General features: G+C 56.5%; 1 protein-coding gene across 1 annotated transcript in view; it reads right to left on the reverse strand.

The window, feature by feature from the left end:
• Nucleotides 1–1,275: 1,275 nt before the first annotated feature.
• Nucleotides 1,276–19,469, reverse strand: part of LOC141245816 (ATP-binding cassette sub-family C member 8-like) — a gene marked incomplete at its 3' end in the record, with an annotated part of 139,562 nt that continues 121,368 nt past the window's right edge. The window contains exon 11 of the mRNA XM_073669087.1: nucleotides 1,276–1,316. Coding sequence (XP_073525188.1) covers nucleotides 1,276–1,316 — 41 coding nt within the window. The remainder of the gene's footprint in view (nucleotides 1,317–19,469) is intronic.

Below are 19,469 nucleotides of genomic sequence, written 5' to 3' on the forward strand. Positions count from 1 at the left end.
GTGGTGGCAGCAGGGGACAGGGACAGTGGTGGCAGCAAGGGGCAGGGATAGTGGTGGCAGCAGGGGACAGGAATAGTGATGGCAGCAAGGCGCAGGGATAGTGTGGCAGCAAGGGGCACGGATAGTGTGGCAGCAAGGGGCAGTGACAGCAGCAAGGGGCAGGGATAGTGGTGGCAGCAGGGGACAGGGATAGTGGTGGAAGCAAGGGGCAGGGATAGTGGTGGCAGCAAGGGGCAGTGACAGCAGCAAGGGGAAGGGATAGTGGTGGCAGCAGGGGACAGGGATAGTGGTGACAGCAGGGGACAGGGATAGTGGTGACAGCAGGGGGCAGTGACAGCAGCAAGGGGAAGGGATAGTGGTGGCAGCAGGGGACAGGAATAGTGGTGGCAGCAGGGGACAGGGATAGTGGTGACAGCAGGGGGCAGTGACAGCAGCAAGGGGAAGGGATAGTGGTGGCAGCAGGGGACAGGGATAGTGGTGGCAGCAAGGGGCAGGGATAGTGATGGCAGCAGGGGACAGGGACAGTGGTGGCAGCAAGGGGCAGGGATAGCGGGGGCAGCAAGGGGCAGGGATAGTGGTGGCAGCAAGGGGCAGGGATAGTGGTGGCAGCAAGGGGCAGGGATAGTGGTGGCAGCAAGGGGCAGGGATAGTGGTGGCAGCAAGGGGCAGGGATAATGGTGGCAGCAAAGGGCAGTGACAGCAGCAAGGGGAAGGGATAGTGATGGCAGCAGGGGACAGGGATAGTGGTGGCAGCAAGGGACAGGGATAGTGGTGGCAGCAAGGGGCAGTGACAGCAGGAAGGGGAAGGGATAATGGTGGCAGCAGGGGACAGGGATAGTGGTGGCAGCAGGGGACAGGGATAGTGGTGGCAGCAGGGGACAGGGACAGCAGCAAGGGGAAGGGATAGTGGTGGCAGCAGGGGACAGGGATAGTGGTGACAGCAGGGGGCAGTGACAGCAGCAAGGGGAAGGGATAGTGGTGGCAGCAGGGGACAGGGATAGTGGTGGCAGCAAGGGGCAGGGATAGTGGTGGCAGCAGGGGACAGGAATAATGGTGGCAGCAAGGGGCAGTGACAGCAGAAAGGGGCAGGGATAGTGGTCGCAGCAGGGGCCAGGGATAGCGGGAGCAGCAAGGGGCAGGGATAGATGTGGCGGCAAGGGGCAGTGACAACAGCGGCAGCAGTGATAACGGCAGTGGCGGCAGCAGAAGGCAACAATAGCGGCGGCAACAGGGGGCAGCACCAGAAGCCACTGGGACAAGAACGAATACACTTACTATGAGCACGGCAGCAATAGGGATGGCGGCATTCATGAATACTGCAAGACAAGAAATTAAGCATTTATCAGTGCCACGTAACACATACAGTACCTTGAAAATGTCTTCATACCCTGTGAACTCTTGATTTTTTTTCCCGTTGCACCCATAAACTTATATGTATTTTATATGACACAACACAAAGTAACAAGTATTTGTAAAGTGTAAAGGAAATGACACGAGGTTTTCTAAATATGTTAAAAATATAAATCTGAGAATTGTGCCGCGCATTAGTATTCAGCCCCTGAGTCAGTACTTTGTACGAACATCTGTCTATCTTTCTCTTCTGCAGTCTTTTGGGGTCTGTCTCTCCCACCTTTCTCTGCAGTCTTTTGGGGTCTGTCTCTCCCACCTTTCTCTGCAGTCTTTTGGGGTCTGTCTCTCCACCTTTCTCTTCTGCAGTCTTTTGGGGTCTGTCTCTCCCATCTTTCTCTGCTGCAGTCTTTTGGGGTCTGTCTCTCCCACCTTTCTCTGCAGTCTTTTGGGGTCTGTCTCTCCCACCTTTCTCTGCTGCAGTCTTTTGGGGTCTGTCTCTCCCACCTTTCTCTGCTACAGTCTTTTGTGGTCTGTCTCTCCCACCTTTCTCTGCAGTCTTTTGGGGTCTGTCTCTCCCACCTTTCTCTGCTGCAGTCTTTTGGGGTCTGTCTCTCCCACCTTCCTCTGCTGCAGTCTTTTGGGGTCTGTCTCTCCACCTTTCTCTTCTGCAGTCTTTTGGGGTCTGTCTCTCCCACCTTCCTCTGCTGCAGTCTTTTGGGGTCTGTCTCTCCCACCTTTCTCTTCTGCAGTCTTTTGGGGTCTGTCTCTCCCACCTTTCTCTGCAGTCTTTTGGGGTCTGTCTCTCCCACCTTTCTCTGCTGCAGTCTTTTGGGGTCTGTCTCTCCCACCTTTCTCTTCTGCAGTCTTTTGGGGTCTGTCTCTCCCACCTTCCTCTTCTGCAGTCTTTTGGGGTCTGTCTCTCCACCTTTCTCTGCTGCAGTCTTTTGGGGTCTGTCTCTCCACCTTCCTCTGCTGCAGTCTTTTGGGGTCTGTCTCTCCCACCTTTCTCTTCTGCAGTCTTTTGGGGTCTGTCTCTCCCACCTTTCTCTGCTGCAGTCTTTTGGGGTCTGTCTCTCCACCTTTCTCTGCTGCAGTCTTTTGGGGTCTGTCTATCTTTCTCTGCTGCAGTCTTTTGGGGTCTGTCTCTCCACCTTTCTCTGCTGCAGTCTTTTGGGGTCTGTCTCTCCCACCTTTCTCTTCTGCAGTCTTTTGGGGTCTGTCTCTCCCACCTTTCTCTGCTGCAGTCTTTTGGGGTCTGTCTCTCCCACCTTTTTCTGCTGCAGTCTTTTGGGGTCTGTCTCTCCCACCTTTCTCTGCAGTCTTTTGGGGTCTGTCTCTCCACCTTTCTCTGCTGCAGTCTTTTGGGGTCTGTCTCTCCCACCTTTCTCTGCAGTCTTTTGGGGTCTGTCTCTCCCACCTTTTTCTGCTGCAGTCTTTTGGGGTCTGTCTCTCCCACCTTTCTCTGCAGTCTTTTGGGGTCTGTCTCTCTACCTTTCTCTGCTGCAGTCTTTTGGGGTCTGTCTCTCCCACCTTCCTCTGCTGCAGTCTTTTGGGGTCTGTCTCTCCACCTTTCTCTGCTGCAGTCTTTTGGGGTCTGTCTCTCCCACCTTCCTCTGCTGCAGTCTTTTGGGGTCTGTCTCTCCACCTTTCTCTTCTGCAGTCTTTTGGGGTCTGTCTCTCCCACCTTTCTCTTCTGCAGTCTTTTGGGGTCTGTCTCTCCCACCTTTCTCTTCTGCAGTCTTTTGGGGTCTGTCTCTCCACCTTTCTCTGCTGCAGTCTTTTGGGGTCTGTCTCTCCCACCTTTCTCTGCTGCAGTCTTTTGGGGTCTGTCTCTCCACCTTTCTCTGCTGCAGTCTTTTGGGGTCTGTCTCTCCCACCTTCCTCTGCTGCAGTCTTTTGGGGTCTGTCTCGCCCACCTTCCTCTGCTGCAGTCTTTTGGGGTCTGTCTCTCCACCTTTCTCTAATGCAGTCTTTTGGGGTCTGTCTCTCCCACCTTCCTCTGCTGCAGTCTTTTGGGGTCTGTCTCTCCACCTTTCTCTGCTGCAGTCTTTTGGGGTCTGTCTCTCCACCTTTCTCTTCTGCAGTCTTTTGGGGTCTGTCTCTCCCATCTTTCTCTGCTGCAGTCTTTTGGGGTCTGCCTCTCCCATCTTTCTCTGCTGCAGTCTTTTGGGGTCTGTCTCTCCCACCTTTCTCTGCAGTCATTTGAGGTCTGTCTCTCCCACCTTTTTCTGCTGCAGTCTTTTGGGGTCTGTCTCTCCCACCTTTCTCTGCTGCAGTCTTTTGGGGTCTGTCTCTCCCACCTTCCTCTGCTGCAGTCTTTTGGGGTCTGTCTCTCCCACCTTCCTCTGCTGCAGTCTTTTGGGGTCTGTCTCTCCCACCTTCCTCTGCTGCAGTCTTTTGGGGTCTGTCTCTCCACCTTTCTCTTCTGCAGTCTTTTGGGGTCTGTCTCTCCCACCTTTCTCTTCTGCAGTCTTTTGGGGTCTGTCTCTCCCACCTTTCTCTTCTGCAGTCTTTTGGGGTCTGTCTCTCCACCTTTCTCTGCTGCAGTCTTTTGGGGTCTGTCTCTCCCACCTTTCTCTGCTGCAGTCTTTTGGGGTCTGTCTCTCCACCTTTCTATGCTGCAGTCTTTTGGGGTCTGTCTCTCCCACCTTCCTCTGCTGCAGTCTTTTGGGGTCTGTCTCGCCCACCTTCCTCTGCTGCAGTCTTTTGGGGTCTGTCTCTCCACCTTTCTCTTCTGCAGTCTTTTGGGGTCTGTCTCTCCCACCTTCCTCTGCTGCAGTCTTTTGGGGTCTGTCTCTCCACCTTTCTCTGCTGCAGTCTTTTGGGGTCTGTCTCTCCACCTTTCTCTTCTGCAGTCTTTTGGGGTCTGTCTCTCCCATCTTTTTCTGCTGCAGTCTTTTGGGGTCTGCCTCTCCCATCTTTCTCTGCTGCAGTCTTTTGGGGTCTGTCTCTCCCAACTTTCTCTGCAGTCATTTGAGGTCTGTCTCTCCCACCTTTTTCTGCTGCAGTCTTTTGGGGTCTGTCTCTCCCACCTTTCTCTGCTGCAGTCTTTTGGGGTCTGTCTCTCCCACCTTCCTCTGCTGCAGTCTTTTGGGGTCTGTCTCTCCCACCTTCCTCTGCTGCAGTCTTTTGGGGTCTGTCTCTCCACCTTTCTCTTCTGCAGTCTTTTGGGGTCTGTCTCTCCCAACTTCCTCTGCTGCAGTCTTTTGGGGTCTGTCTCTCCACCTTTCTCTTCTGCAGTCTTTTGGGGTCTGTCTCTCCCACCTTCCTCTGCTGCAGTCTTTTGGGGTCTGTCTCTCCACCTTTCTCTTCTGCAGTCTTTTGGGGTCTGTCTCTCCCACCTTCCTCTGCTGCAGTCTTTTGGGGTCTGTCTCTCCACCTTTCTCTGCTGCAGTCTTTTGGGGTCTGTCTCTCCACCTTTCTCTGCTGCAGTCTTTTGGGGTCTGTCTCTCCCATCTTTCTCTGCTGCAGTCTTTTGGGGTATGTCTCTCCCACCTTTCTCTGCAGTCATTTGAGGTCTGTCTCTCCCACCTTCCTCTGCTGCAGTCTTTTGGGGTTTGTCTCTCCCACCTTTCTCTGCTGCAGTCTTTTGGGGTCTGTCTCTCCCACGTTCCTCTGCTGCAGTCTTTTGGGGTCTGTCTCTCCCACCTTCCTCTGCTGCAGTCTTTTGGGGTCTGTCTCTCCACCTTTCTCTTCTGCAGTCTTTTGGGGTCTGTCTCTCCCACCTTTCTCTGCTGCAGTCTTTTGGGGTATGTCTCTCCCACCTTTCTCTTCTGCAGTCTTTTGGGGTCTGTCTCTCCCACCTTTCTCTGCTGCAGTCTTTTGGGGTCTGTCTCTCCCACCTTCCTCTGCTGCAGTCTTTTGGGGTCTGTCTCTCCCACCTTTCTCTGCTGCAGTCTTTTGGGGTCTGTCTCTCCCACCTTCCTCTGCTGCAGTCTTTTGGGGTCTGTCTCTCCCACCTTTCTCTGCTGCAGTCTTTTGGGGTCTGTCTCTCCACCTTTCTCTGCTGCAGTCTTTTGGGGTGTGTCTCTCCCTCCTTTCTCTGCTGCAGTCTTTTGGGGACTGTCTCTCCCACCTTTCTCTGCTGCAGTCTTTTGGGGTCTGTCTCTCCCACCTTTCTCTGCTGCAGTCTTTTGGGGTCTGTCTCTCCACCTTTCTCTGCTGCAGTCTTTTGGGGTCTGTCTCTCCCACCTTTCTCTTCTGCAGTCTTTTGGGGTCTGTCTCTCCCACCTTTCTCTGCTGCAGTCTTTTGGGGTCTGTCTCTCCCACCTTCCTCTGCTGCAGTCTTTTGGGGTCTGTCTCTCCCACCTTCCTCTGCTGCAGTCTTTTGGGGTCTGTCTCTCCCACCTTTCTCTGCTGCAGTCTTTTGGGGTCTGTCTCTCCCACCTTCCTCTGCTGCAGTCTTTTGGGGTCTGTCTCTCCCACCTTTCTCTGCTGCAGTCTTTTGGGGTCTGTCTCTCCACCTTTCTCTGCTGCAGTCTTTTGGGGTGTGTCTCTCCCTCCTTTCTCTGCTGCAGTCTTTTGGGGTCTGTCTCTCCCACCTTTCTCTGCTGCAGTCTTTTGGGGTCTGTCTCTCCCACCTTTCTCTGCTGCAGTCTTTTGGGGTCTGTCTCTCCACCTTTCTCTGCTGCAGTCTTTTGGGGTCTGTCTCTCCCACCTTTCTCTTCTGCAGTCTTTTGGGGTCTGTCTCTCCCACCTTTCTCTGCTGCAGTCTTTTGGGGTCTGTCTCTCCCACCTTCCTCTGCTGCAGTCTTTTGGGGTCTGTCTCTCCCACCTTTCTCTGCTGCAGTCTTTTGGGGTCTGTCTCTCCCACCTTCCTCTGCTGCAGTCTTTTGGGGTCTGTCTCTCCCACCTTCCTCTGCTGCAGTCTTTTGGGGTCTGTCTCTCCCACCTTCCTCTGCTGCAGTCTTTTGGGGTCTGTCTCTCCCACCTTTCTCTGCTGCAGTCTTTTGGGGTTTGTCTCTCCCACCTTTCTCTGCTGCAGTCTTTTGGGGTCTGTCTCTCCACCTTTCTCTTCTGCAGTCTTTTGGGGTCTGTCTCTCCCACCTTTCTCTGCTGCAGTCTTTTGGGGTCTGTCTCTCCACCTTTCTCTTCTGCAGTCTTTTGGGGTCTGTCTCTCCCACCTTCCTCTGCTGCAGTCTTTTGGGGTCTGTCTCTCCACCTTTCTCTGCTGCAGTCTTTTGGGGTTTGTCTCTCCCACCTTCCTCTGCTGCAGTCTTTTGGGGTCTGTCTCTCCACCTTTCTCTGCTGCAGTCTTTTGGGGTCTGTCTCTCCACCTTTCTCTTCTGCAGTCTTTTGGGGTCTGTCTCTCCCACCTTTCTCTGCTGCAGTCTTTTGGGGTCTGTCTCTCCACCTTTCTCTTCTGCAGTCTTTTGGGGTCTGTCTCTCCCACCTTCCTCTGCTGCAGTCTTTTGGGGTCTGTCTCTCCACCTTTCTCTGCTGCAGTCTTTTGGGGTCTGTCTCTCCCACCTTCCTCTGCTGCAGTCTTTTGGGGTCTGTCTCTCCACCTTTCTCTGCTGCAGTCTTTTGGGGTTTGTCTCTCCCACCTTTCTCTGCTGCAGTCTTTTGGGGTCTGTCTCTCCACCTTTCTCTTCTGCAGTCTTTTGGGGTCTGTCTCTCCCACCTTCCTCTGCTGCAGTCTTTTGGGGTCTGTCTCTCCACCTTTCTCTGCTGCAGTCTTTTGGGGTCTGTCTCTCCCACCTTTCTCTGCTGCAGTCTTTTGGGGTCTGTCTCTCCACCTTTCTCTGCTGCAGTCTTTTGGGGTCTGTCTCTCCCACCTTCCTCTGCTGCAGTCTTTTGGGGTCTGTCTCTCCCACCTTCCTCTGCTGCAGTCTTTTGGGGTCTGTCTCTCCACCTTTCTCTTCTGCAGTCTTTTGGGGTCTGTCTCTCCCACCTTCCTCTGCTGCAGTCTTTTGGGGTCTGTCTCTCCACCTTTCTCTGCTGCAGTCTTTTGGGGTCTGTCTCTCCACCTTTCTCTTCTGCAGTCTTTTGGGGTCTGTCTCTCCACCTTTCTCTTCTGCAGTCTTTTGGGGTCTGTCTCTCCCATCTTTCTCTGCTGCAGTCTTTTGGGGTCTGCCTCTCCCATCTTTCTCTGCTGCAGTCTTTTGGGGTCTGTCTCTCCCACCTTTCTCTGCAGTCATTTGAGGTCTGTCTCTCCCACCTTTTTCTGCTGCAGTCTTTTGGGGTCTGTCTCTCCCACCTTTCTCTGCTGCAGTCTTTTGGGGTCTGTCTCTCCCACCTTCCTCTGCTGCAGTCTTTTGGGGTCTGTCTCTCCCACCTTCCTCTGCTGCAGTCTTTTGGGGTCTGTCTCTCCACCTTTCTCTTCTGCAGTCTTTTGGGGTCTGTCTCTCCCAACTTCCTCTGCTGCAGTCTTTTGGGGTCTGTCTCTCCACCTTTCTCTTCTGCAGTCTTTTGGGGTCTGTCTCTCCCACCTTCCTCTGCTGCAGTCTTTTGGGGTCTGTCTCTCCCACCTTTCTCTTCTGCAGTCTTTTGGGGTCTGTCTCTCCACCTTTCTCTGCTGCAGTCTTTTGGGGTCTGTCTCTCCCACCTTTCTCTGCTGCAGTCTTTTGGGGTCTGTCTCTCCACCTTTCTCTGCTGCAGTCTTTTGGGGTCTGTCTCTCCCACCTTTCTCTTCTGCAGTCTTTTGGGGTCTGTCTCTCCCACCTTTCTCTGCTGCAGTCTTTTGGGGTCTGTCTCTCCACCTTTCTCTGCTGCAGTCTTTTGGGGTCTGTCTCTCCCACCTTCCTCTGCTGCAGTCTTTTGGGGTCTGTCTCTCCCACCTTCCTCTGCTGCAGTCTTTTGGGGTCTGTCTCTCCACCTTTCTCTTCTGCAGTCTTTTGGGGTCTGTCTCTCCCACCTTCCTCTGCTGCAGTCTTTTGGGGTCTGTCTCTCCACCTTTCTCTGCTGCAGTCTTTTGGGGTCTGTCTCTCCACCTTTCTCTTCTGCAGTCTTTTGGGGTCTGTCTCTCCCATCTTTCTCTGCTGCAGTCTTTTGGGGTATGTCTCTCCCACCTTTCTCTGCAGTCATTTGAGGTCTGTCTCTCCCACCTTTCTCTGCTGCAGTCTTTTGGGGTCTGTCTCTCCCACCTTCCTCTGCTGCAGTCTTTTGGGGTCTGTCTCTCCACCTTTCTCTTCTGCAGTCTTTTGGGGTCTGTCTCTCCCACCTTCCTCTGCTGCAGTCTTTTGGGGTCTGTCTCTCCACCTTTCTCTGCTGCAGTCTTTTGGGGTCTGTCTCTCCACCTTTCTCTTCTGCAGTCTTTTGGGGTCTGTCTCTCCCATCTTTCTCTGCTGCAGTCTTTTGGGGTCTGTCTCTCCCACCTTTCTCTGCAGTCATTTGAGGTCTGTCTCTCCCACCTTTCTCTGCTGCAGTCTTTTGGGGTCTGTCTCTCCCACCTTTCTCTGCTGCAGTCTTTTGGGGTCTGTCTCTCCCACCTTCCTCTGCTGCAGTCTTTTGGGGTCTGTGTCTCCCACCTTCCTCTGCTGCAGTCTTTTGGGGTCTGTCTCTCCACCTTTCTCTTCTGCAGTCTTTTGGGGTCTGTCTCTCCCACCTTTCTCTGCTGCAGTCTTTTGGGGTATGTCTCTCCCACCTTTCTCTTCTGCAGTCTTTTGGGGTCTGTCTCTCCCACCTTTCTCTGCTGCAGTCTTTTGGGGTCTGTCTCTCCCACCTTCCTCTGCTGCAGTCTTTTGGGGTCTGTCTCTCCCACCTTTCTCTGCTGCAGTCTTTTGGGGTCTGTCTCTCCCACCTTCCTCTGCTGCAGTCTTTTGGGGTCTGTCTCTCCCACCTTTCTCTGCTGCAGTCTTTTGGGGTCTGTCTCTCCCACCTTCCTCTGCTGCAGTCTTTTGGGGTCTGTCTCTCCCACCTTTCTCTGCTGCAGTCTTTTGGGGTCTGTCTCTCCACCTTTCTCTGCTGCAGTCTTTTGGGGTCTGTCTCTCCCACCTTTCTCTGCTGCAGTCTTTTGGGGTCTGTCTCTCCCACCTTTCTCTGCTGCAGTCTTTTGGGGTCTGTCTCTCCCACCTTTCTCTGCTGCAGTCTTTTGGGGTCTGTCTCTCCACCTTTCTCTGCTGCAGTCTTTTGGGGTCTGTCTCTCCCACCTTTCTCTTCTGCAGTCTTTTGGGGTCTGTCTCTCCCACCTTTCTCTGCTGCAGTCTTTTGGGGTCTGTCTCTCCCACCTTCCTCTGCTGCAGTCTTTTGGGGTCTGTCTCTCCCACCTTTCTCTGCTGCAGTCTTTTGGGGTCTGTCTCTCCCACCTTCCTCTGCTGCAGTCTTTTGGGGTCTGTCTCTCCCACCTTCCTCTGCTGCAGTCTTTTGGGGTCTGTCTCTCCCACCTTTCTCTGCTGCAGTCTTTTGGGGTTTGTCTCTCCCACCTTTCTCTGCTGCAGTCTTTTGGGGTCTGTCTCTCCACCTTTCTCTTCTGCAGTCTTTTGGGGTCTGTCTCTCCCACCTTTCTCTGCTGCAGTCTTTTGGGGTCTGTCTCTCCCACCTTTCTCTTCTGCAGTCTTTTGGGGTCTGTCTCTCCCACCTTTCACTGCTGCAGTCTTTTGGGGTCTGTCTCTCCCACCTTTCTCTGCTGCAGTCTTTTGGGGTCTGTCACACAAGAGCGGTGAACGCCGGTCACACAAGAGCGGTGAACGCCGGTCACAGAAGAGCGGTGAACACCGGTCACAGAAGAGCGGTGAACGCCGGTCACACAAGAGCAGTGAACGCCGGTCACACAAGAGCGGTGAACGCCGGTCACACAAGAGCGGTGAACGCCGGTCACACAAGAGAGGTGAACGCCGGTCACACAAGAGAGGTGAACGCCGGTCACACAAGAGCGGTGAACGCCGGTCACACAAGAGCGGTGAACGCCGGTCACACAAGAGCGGTGAACGCCGGTCACACAAGAGCGGTGAACGCCGGTCACAGAAGAGCGGTGAACGCCGGTCACAGAAGAGCGGTGAACGCCGGTCACAGAAGAGCGGTGAACGCCGGTCACAGAAGAGCGGTGAACGCCGGTCACAGAACAGCGGTGAACGCCGGTCACAGAAAAGCGGTGAACGCCGGTCACAGAAAAGCGGTGAACGCCGGTCACAGAAAAGCGGTGAATGCCGGTCACACAAGAGCAGTGAATGCCAGTCACACAAGAGCAGAGAATGCCAGTCACACAAGAGCAGAGAATGCCAGTCACACAAGAGCGGAGAATGCCGGTCACACAAGAGCGGAGAATGCCGGTCACACAAGAGCGGAGAATGCCGGTCACACAAGAGCGGAGAATGCCGGTCACACAAGAGCGGAGAATGCCGGTCACACAAGAGCGGAGAATGCCGGTCACACAAGAGCGGAGAATGCCGGTCACACAAGAGCGGAGAATGCCGGTCACACAAGAGCGGAGAATGCCGGTCACACAAGAGCGGAGAATGCCGGTCACACAAGAGCGGAGAATGCCGGTCACACAAGAGCGGAGAATGCCGGTCACACAAGAGCGGTGAATGACGATCACAGAAAAGCAGTGAATGACGATCACAGAAGAGCGGTGAATGCCTGTCAAGAAGACACAGGCGAGATCATACAAAATCCCACCGCTGCCACCAATTTGTCAGGGATTATGCACACGCACTGTCCCGATTACTCACTAAGTAGTTATCGGCAAGTGAGCAGTGAGCGTATGGCATACACACCTCCAAATTCCAGCGCATGGAATATGTGTACATGCCCCCGTACGATCACCGTCAGCTTCACGATAGCCCAATTAAGTTTATTCGCTGCCACCACCAATCAGTTTCGTTTTTTAAAATATATAAAATCCACTACAGGCCTGATTGGATGCCTGCTTTCTGGTAGCTTCAGGGGAGGAACAATTACAGAACAGAAGAAACAGGACTATTAAATTTTATATTTCATCCAAAGGGAGGCAGCGTTTATGAAAAAAATACACAAAAGATTTTACAAAGGGGGACAAGACAATACAGCATATACAGTTACACAAAATAAAAGGGATTAACAGAAGAAACTTACTAGACCGATCGCAGAGACGATTCAGTTTAGCTGGAGGGAAGCTCTCCAATTCTGGCCGTTATGGAACGGGACCCCTGCTTACACAAATATGTATCTCCCAGCATGAGTACAGACCCATATACAGCTTGATCTTTTATGCCAAATGGGGGCCTGCCCACACACTCCCCTGTGATGACCTCACGTGGGCTGGTCTCACGTGGTCTGGTTTTATTAAACTTCTAATTTCTGTGATATCTCCTCAATGGTTGATCACAGAAGTTAGCAAGTGATGCCATCTTTTTTTATTGCGATTTTACCTTTACTTTGAGACCACACATGACATGGCTGCTGTCCCTTATTTTTGTGTTCTTGTGTTACAGCTCACCGGGAGGGCTCACAGATATGGAAAAATATGCCTACTGTTCCTTAGCTAGCCCCGCTGCTAAAAATGTGTGTCCCATCACAATCGGAATTATAGAACTTCTGATATTGCACATTTCAAGTCGGTGCCTACGAGTCGGCCTGATGTCTGGTGATTAAAGGAAAGCGCAAATGACAATGACCCGGCTATTGTACAGAGTGTGATAGTTTCCCTTTGAAGCTTTAACGAGATGTTTCCAGTCCTTTTCAGTCTCTGACCCATATGTTCAAAGGTGTCTATTCGTCACCCATGTCTCTCCATTTGGTATGGTAACTAGCCTGGATAGTTGAGTTTGCCACCTCTTTTATGTACTGCCATTTGCACAGAGACAGCTCCTTAGCTCTTGCTCCTTTAACAAATGGTATAGGGGAGGATGGAAGAGTGAGAGGGATTTCAGAGGGAGAGAGAGATTTCTAATATTTTATAACAATGCCGATTACAGAAGAGCGATGAATGCCGGTCACACGAGAGCGGAGAATGCTGGTCACACGAGAGCGGAGAATGCCGGTCACACGAGAGCGGAGAATGCCAGTCACACGAGAGCGGAGAATGCCGGTCACACGAGAGCGGAGAATGCCGGTCACACGAGAGCGGAGAATGCTAGTCACACGAGAGCGGAGAATGCCAGTCACACGAGAGCGGAGAATGCCAGTCACACGAGAGCGGAGAATGCCAGTCACACGAGAGCGGAGAATGCCAGTCACACGAGAGCGGAGAATGCCAGTCACACGAGAGCGGAGAATGCCAGTCACACGAGAGCGGAGAATGCCAGTCACACGAGAGCGGAGAATGCCAGTCACACACGAGCAGTCAGTGCCGATCACACACGAGCGGTCAGTGCCGATCACACACGAGCGGTCAGTGCCGATCACACACGAGCGGTCAGTGCCGATCACACACGAGCGGTCAGTGCCGATCAGAGCGTATTTTCAGCCATATGTGTCCTTCATCATGGTGAATTCTCTGGTTATAGGGATGAATCGATACACTGTGTTCCAAATTATTATGCAAATAATATTTTCTCAGATTTTCCCACATTCCCTATATGAATTGCAGTCATTGTAATTTTCCAGTCTAATAACTATTCGAGGACAATTGAAAGGTTTTTGTATAAACTGCCGATGATAACAGGAGATTTATAAAAAAATAAAAAACTCAAACTGCCCTCAAAATGCATGTTCCAAATTATTTTGCACAGCAGAGGTTTCAACCTTTTCATTTTAATAAAGAACAAAAAAATGGTCATTTGTGAAATTCTAAGCATTAGCCGGTTATTACACACTGAAATCAAACAGTTTTCACCTCAAAACTTTATTCTAGGTGATGTTACATTTTCACATAGGACCCCTTGTTGGAAAGGAGCTTCTGAACTCTCTCGTCCATTGAATTGTCAGGTTTTGGATGGTTTCTGCTTCAGTTGTTTTGCATGAGGACAGAATACCCTCCCAGAGCTGTTCCTTAGATGTGAACTGCCTCCCGCCATCATAGACACTCCTTTTAATGATGCTCCAAAGGTTCTCAATGGGGTAGAGGTCAGGGGAGCATGGGGGTCACACCATAAGTTTGTCCCCTTTTATGCCCATAGCAGCCAGAGATGCAGATGTGTTATGTGCAGCATGAGACGGGGCATTATCATGCATGAAATGATCTTGCTGTGAAATACACGGTTCTTCTTCTTGAACCATGGCAGGAAGTGCTGTTTGAGAAACTCAACATACATTATGGAGTTCATCTTTACCCCTTCAGGGATCGTAAAAGGGCCGACAATCTCTCTCCCCATGATTCCAGCCCAAAACATTACTCCACCTCCTCCTTGTCGGCGCCGTAGCCATGTTTGCATGGGGTGTTCATCAACCAGCCATCCTCCACTCCATCCATCTGGACCATCGAGATCATTTCATGCTTGATAATGCCCCGTCTCATGCTGCACATAACACATCTGCATCTCTGGCTGCTATGGGCATAAAAGGGGACAAACTTATGGTGTGACCCCCATGCTCCCCTGACCTCAACCCCATTGAGAACCTCTGGAGCATCATCAAAAGGAGTGTCTATGATGGCGGGAGGCAGTTCACATCTAAGCAACAGCTCTGGGAGGGTATTCTGTCCTCATGCAAAACAACTGAAGCAGAAACCATCCAAAACCTGACAAATTCAATGGACGAGAGAGTTCAGAAGCTCCTTTCCAACAAGCGGTCCTATGTGCAAATGTAACATCACCTAGAATAAAGTTTTGAGGTGAAAACTGTGTGATTTCAGTGTGTAATAACCGGCTAATGCTTAGAATTTCACAAATGACCATTTTTTTGTTCTTTATTAAAATGAAAAGGTTGAAACCTCTGCTGTGCAGAATAATTTGGAACATGCATTTTGAGGGCAGTTTGAGTTTTTTATTTTTTTATAAATCTCCTGTTATCATCGGCAGTTTATACAAAAACCTTTCAATTGTCCTCGAATAGTTATTAGACTGGAAAATGACAATGACTGCAATTCATAGAGGGAATGTGGGAAAATCTGAGAAAATATTATTTGCATAATAATTTGGAACACAGTGTATAGTCCCCAATAGCAGAGTCCGCCGCCTCAGATGGAAACCACAGATAATGTGCACAGGGCAGATTTAAAGGGTAACTGTCATGTAAAAAAATGCTATTAACCCGCAGATATGGGGTGAACCTGCAGATTAATAGCATTCAAAACCGGCCCGGCGCCTGCAGTGAGGGGAAATGAATGTACCTTGGGCTTTCAGTCGGGGGGTGCTCAGCATTAGAGCTGGCTGTCAGTAAGTGCCGGCCGCACCCCAATAACTGAAAGCCCGAGGCTGCCAGGCTGGAGTGAAGTTCATTTCATCCCAGTTGCCGTGCGATCAGTACAGCGACCACACGGCTTCAGAACGCTGTTAACCTGCATATTAACCCCATATCTCATGTTTAACCCCATATCTCCCAGTTAACCCCATATCTGCAGGTTAATAGTGTTTCTTTACATGACAGGTTCCCTTTGATTCTCTTAGTGGATGCTTTCTGAGGACAGAGTCAGGTATCCATGCTGGAGAAAGGTCAGATTAATGTGAACAAGGTGATAAGATAAGGGTGGTGAGCAGAGCGCGGCTGACAGATGGGATTCATTTAACAAGTCAGATGTAAAAAATCTAAATTGAAAAAATAATAACCTCCCTCCCTCTTTCTTCAAAAGTATACATGATTTTAAGATCCAACCCTGGGGCCCTGGTGTCTGGATGATTTCCCCTCCAGGCTTTTTGCTTTCTCGCACCATGAAGTGATGGCTGCTTTGTCCATGTGTGATTAGGACACATTTCTGCTGTGCGGAGTGATGATACGTGGGGCCCCGCGCTGTGCAGCCACACGTCCGCTCCCGCGCAGTGCAGCCACACGTCCGCTCCCGCGCAGTGCAGCCACACGTCGGGTCACAAGCAGTGCAGCCACACGTCCGCTCCCGCGCCGTGCAGCCACACGTCCGCTCCCACGCAGTGCAGCCACACGTCGGGTCACAAGCAGTGCAGCCACACGTCCGCTCCCGCGCCATGCAGCCACACGTCCGCTCCCGCGCCGTGCAGCCACACGTCCGCTCCCGCGCCGTGCAGCCACACGTCCGCTCCCGCGCAGTGCAGCCACACGTCCGCTCCCGCGCAGTGCAGCCACACGTCGGCTCCCGCGCAGTGCAGCCACACGTCCGCTCCCGCGCAGTGCAGCCACACGTCCGCTCCCGCGCAGTGCAGTCACACGTCGGCTCCCGCGCAGTGCAGCCACACGTCCGCTCCCGCGCAGTGCAGCCACACGTCCGCTCCCGCGCAGTGCAGCCACACGTCGGGTCACAAGCAGTGCAGCCACACGTCCGCTCCCGCGCCGTGCAGCCACACGTCCGCTCCCGCGCCGTGCAGCCACACGTCCGCTCCCGAGCAGTGCAGCCACACGTCCGCTCCCGCGCCGTGCAGCCACACGTCCGCTCCCGCGCAGTGCAGTCACACGTCGGCTCCCGCGCAGTGCAGCCACACGTCCGCTCCCGCGCAGTGCAGCCACACGTCCGCTCCCGCGCAGTGCAGCCACACGTCGGGTCACAAGCAGTGCAGCCACACGTCCGCTCCCGCGCAGTGCAGCCACACGTCCGCTCCCGCGCCGTGCAGCCACACGTCCGCTCCCGCGCCGTGCAGCCACACGTCCGCTCCCGCGCCGTGCAGCCACACGTCCGCTCCCGCGCAGTGCAGCCACACGTCCGCTCCCGCGCAGTGCAGCCACACGTCCGCTCCCGCGCAGTGCAGCCACACGTCCGCTCCCGCGCAGTGCAGCCACACGTCGGGTCACAAGCAGTGCAGTCACACGTCGGCTCCCGCGCAGTGCAGCCACACGTCCGCTCCCGCGCAGTGCAGCCACACGTCCGCTCCCGCGCAGTGCAGCCACACGTCGGGTCACAAGCAGTGCAGCCACACGTCCGCTCCCGCGCAGTGCAGCCACACGTCCGCTCCGGCGCCGTGCAGCCACACGTCCGCTCCCGCGCCGTGCAGCCACACGTCCGCTCCCGCGCCGTGCAGCCACACGTCCGCTCCCGCGCCGTGCAGCCACACGTCCGCTCCCGCGCCGTGCAGCCACACGTCCGCTCCCGCGCAGTGCAGCCACACGTCCGCTCCCGCGCAGTGCAGCCACACGTCCGCTCCCGCGCAGTGCAGCCACACGTCCGCTCCCGCGCAGTGCAGCCACACGTCGGGTCACAAGCAGTGCAGCCACACGTCCGCTCCCGCGCCGTGCAGCCACACGTCCGCTCCCACGCAGTGCAGCCACACGTCGGGTCACAAGCAGTGCAGCCACACGTCCGCTCCCGCGCAGTGCAGCCACACGTCCGCTCCCGCGCCGTGCAGCCACACGTCCGCTCCCGCGCAGTGCAGCCACACGTCCGCTCCCGCGCAGTGCAGCCACACGTCCGCTCCCGCGCCGTGCAGCCACACGTCCGCTCCCGCGCCGTGCAGCCACACGTCCGCTCCCGCGCCGTGCAGCCACACGTCCGCTCCCGCGCAGTGCAGCCACACGTCCGCTCCCGCGCAGTGCAGCCACACGTCCGCTCCCGCGCAGTGCAGCCACACGTCCGCTCCCGCGCAGTGCAGCCACACGTCGGGTCACAAGCAGTGCAGTCACACGTCGGCTCCCGCGCAGTGCAGCCACACGTCCGCTCCCGCGCAGTGCAGCCACACGTCCGCTCCCGCGCAGTGCAGCCACACGTCGGGTCACAAGCAGTGCAGCCACACGTCCGCTCCCGCGCAGTGCAGCCACACGTCCGCTCCCGCGCCGTGCAGCCACACGTCCGCTCCCGCGCAGTGCAGCCACACGTCGGCTCACAAGCAGTGCAGCCACACGTCCGCTCCCGCGCAGTGCAGCCACACGTCGGCTCCCGCGCAGTGCAGCCACACGTCCGCTCCCGCGCAGTGCAGCCACACGTCCGCTCCCGCGCAGTGCAGCCACACGTCCGCTCCCGCGCAGTGCAGCCACACGTCCGCTCCCGCGCAGTGCAGCCACACGTCCGCTCCCGCGCAGTGCAGTCACACGTCGGCTCCCGCGCAGTGCAGCCACACGTCCGCTCCCGCGCAGTGCAGCCACACGTCCGCTCCCGCGCAGTGCAGCCACACGTCGGGTCACAAGCAGTGCAGCCACACGTCCGCTCCCGCGCAGTGCAGCCACACGTCCGCTCCCGCGCAGTGCAGCCACACGTCCGCTCCCGCGCCGTGCAGCCACACGTCCGCTCCCGCGCAGTGCAGCCACACGTCGGGTCACAAGCAGTGCAGCCACACGTCAGCTCCCGCGCAGTGCAGCCACACGTCCGCTCCCGCGCCGTGCAGCCACACGTCCGCTCCCGCGCAGTGCAGCCACACGTCCGCTCCCGCGCAGTGCAGCCACACGTCCGCTCCCGCGCCGTGCAGCCACACGTCCGCTCCCGCGCAGTGCAGCCACACGTCCGCTCCCGCGCAGTGCAGCCACACGTCCGCTCCCGCGCAGTGCAGCCACACGTCCGCTCCCGCGCAGTGCAGCCACACGTCGGGTCACAAGCAGTGCAGCCACACGTCCGCTCCCGCGCCGTGCAGCCACACGTCCGCTCCCACGCAGTGCAGCCACACGTCGGGTCACAAGCAGTGCAGCCACACGTCCGCTCCCGCGCAGTGCAGCCACACGTCCGCTCCCGCGCCGTGCAGCCACACGTCCGCTCCCGCGCCGTGCAGCCACACGTCCGCTCCCGCGCCGTGCAGCCACACGTCCGCTCCCGCGCAGTGCAGCCACACGTCCGCTCCCGCGCAGTGCAGCCACACGTCCGCTCCCGCGCAGTGCAGCCACACGTCCGCTCCCGCGCAGTGCAGCCACACGTCGGGTCACAAGCAGTGCAGCCACACGTCCGCTCCCGCGCCGTGCAGCCACACGTCCGCTCCCACGCAGTGCAGCCACACGTCGGGTCACAAGCAGTGCAGCCACACGTCCGCTCCCGCGCCGTGCAGCCACACGTCCGCTCCCGCGCCGTGCAGCCACACGTCCGCTCCCGCGCAGTGCAGCCACACGTCCGCTCCCGCGCAGTGCAGCCACACGTCCGCTCCCGCGCAGTGCAGCCACACGTCCGCTCCCGCGCAGTGCAGCCACACGTCCGCTCGCGCGCAGTGCAGCCACACGTCCGCTCCCGCGCAGTGCAGCCACACGTCCGCTCCCGCGCAGTGCAGTCACACGTCCGCTCCCGCGCAGTGCAGCCACACGTCCGCTCCCGCGCAGTGCAGCCACACGTCGGGTCACAAGCAGTGCAGCCACACGTCCGCTCCCGCGCCGTGCAGCCACACGTCCGCTCCCGCGCCGTGCAGCCACACGTCCGCTCCCGAGCAGTGCAGCCACACGTCCGCTCCCGCGCAGTGCAGCCACACGTCCGCTCCCGCGCCGTGCAGCCACACGTCCGCTCCCGCGCAGTGCAGTCACACGTCGGCTCCCGCGCAGTGCAGCCACACGTCCGCTCCCGCGCAGTGCAGCCACACGTCCGCTCCCGCGCAGTGCAGCCACACGTCCGCTCCCGCGCAGTGCAGCCACACGTCCGCTCCCGCGCCGTGCAGCCACACGTCCGCTCCCGCGCAGTGCAGCCACACGTCCGCTCCCGCGCAGTGCAGCCACACGTCCGCTCCCGCGCCGTGCAGCCACACGTCCGCTCCCGCGCCGTGCAGCCACACGTCCGCTCCCGCGCCGTGCAGCCACACGTCCGCTCCCGCGCAGTGCAGCCACACGTCCGCTCCCGCGCAGTGCAGCCACACGTCCGCTCCCGCGCAGTGCAGCCACACGTCCGCTCCCGCGCAGTGCAGCCACACGTCGGGTCACAAGCAGTGCAGTCACACGTCGGCTCCCGCGCAGTGCAGCCACACGTCCGCTCCCGCGCAGTGCAGCCACACGTCGGGTCACAAGCAGTGCAGCCACACGTCCGCTCCCGCGCAGTGCAGCCACACGTCCGCTCCCGCGCCGTGCAGCCACACGTCCGCTCCGGCGCCGTGCAGCCACACGTCCGCTCCCGCGCCGTGCAGCCACACGTCCGCTCCCGCGCCGTGCAGCCACACGTCCGCTCCCGCGCCGTGCAGCCACACGTCCGCTCCCGCGCCGTGCAGCCACACGTCCGCTCCCGCGCAGTGCAGCCACACGTCCGCTCCCGCGCAGTGCAGCCACACGTCCGCTCCCGCGCAGTGCAGCCACACGTCCGCTCCCGC

The sequence above is a fragment of the Phyllobates terribilis genome, unplaced genomic scaffold, assembly GCF_046119375.1.
Source record: "Phyllobates terribilis strain yellow unplaced genomic scaffold, ASM4611937v1 Scaffold_2134__1_contigs__length_162224, whole genome shotgun sequence".
In the NCBI taxonomy this organism is placed as follows: Eukaryota; Metazoa; Chordata; class Amphibia; order Anura; family Dendrobatidae; genus Phyllobates; species Phyllobates terribilis.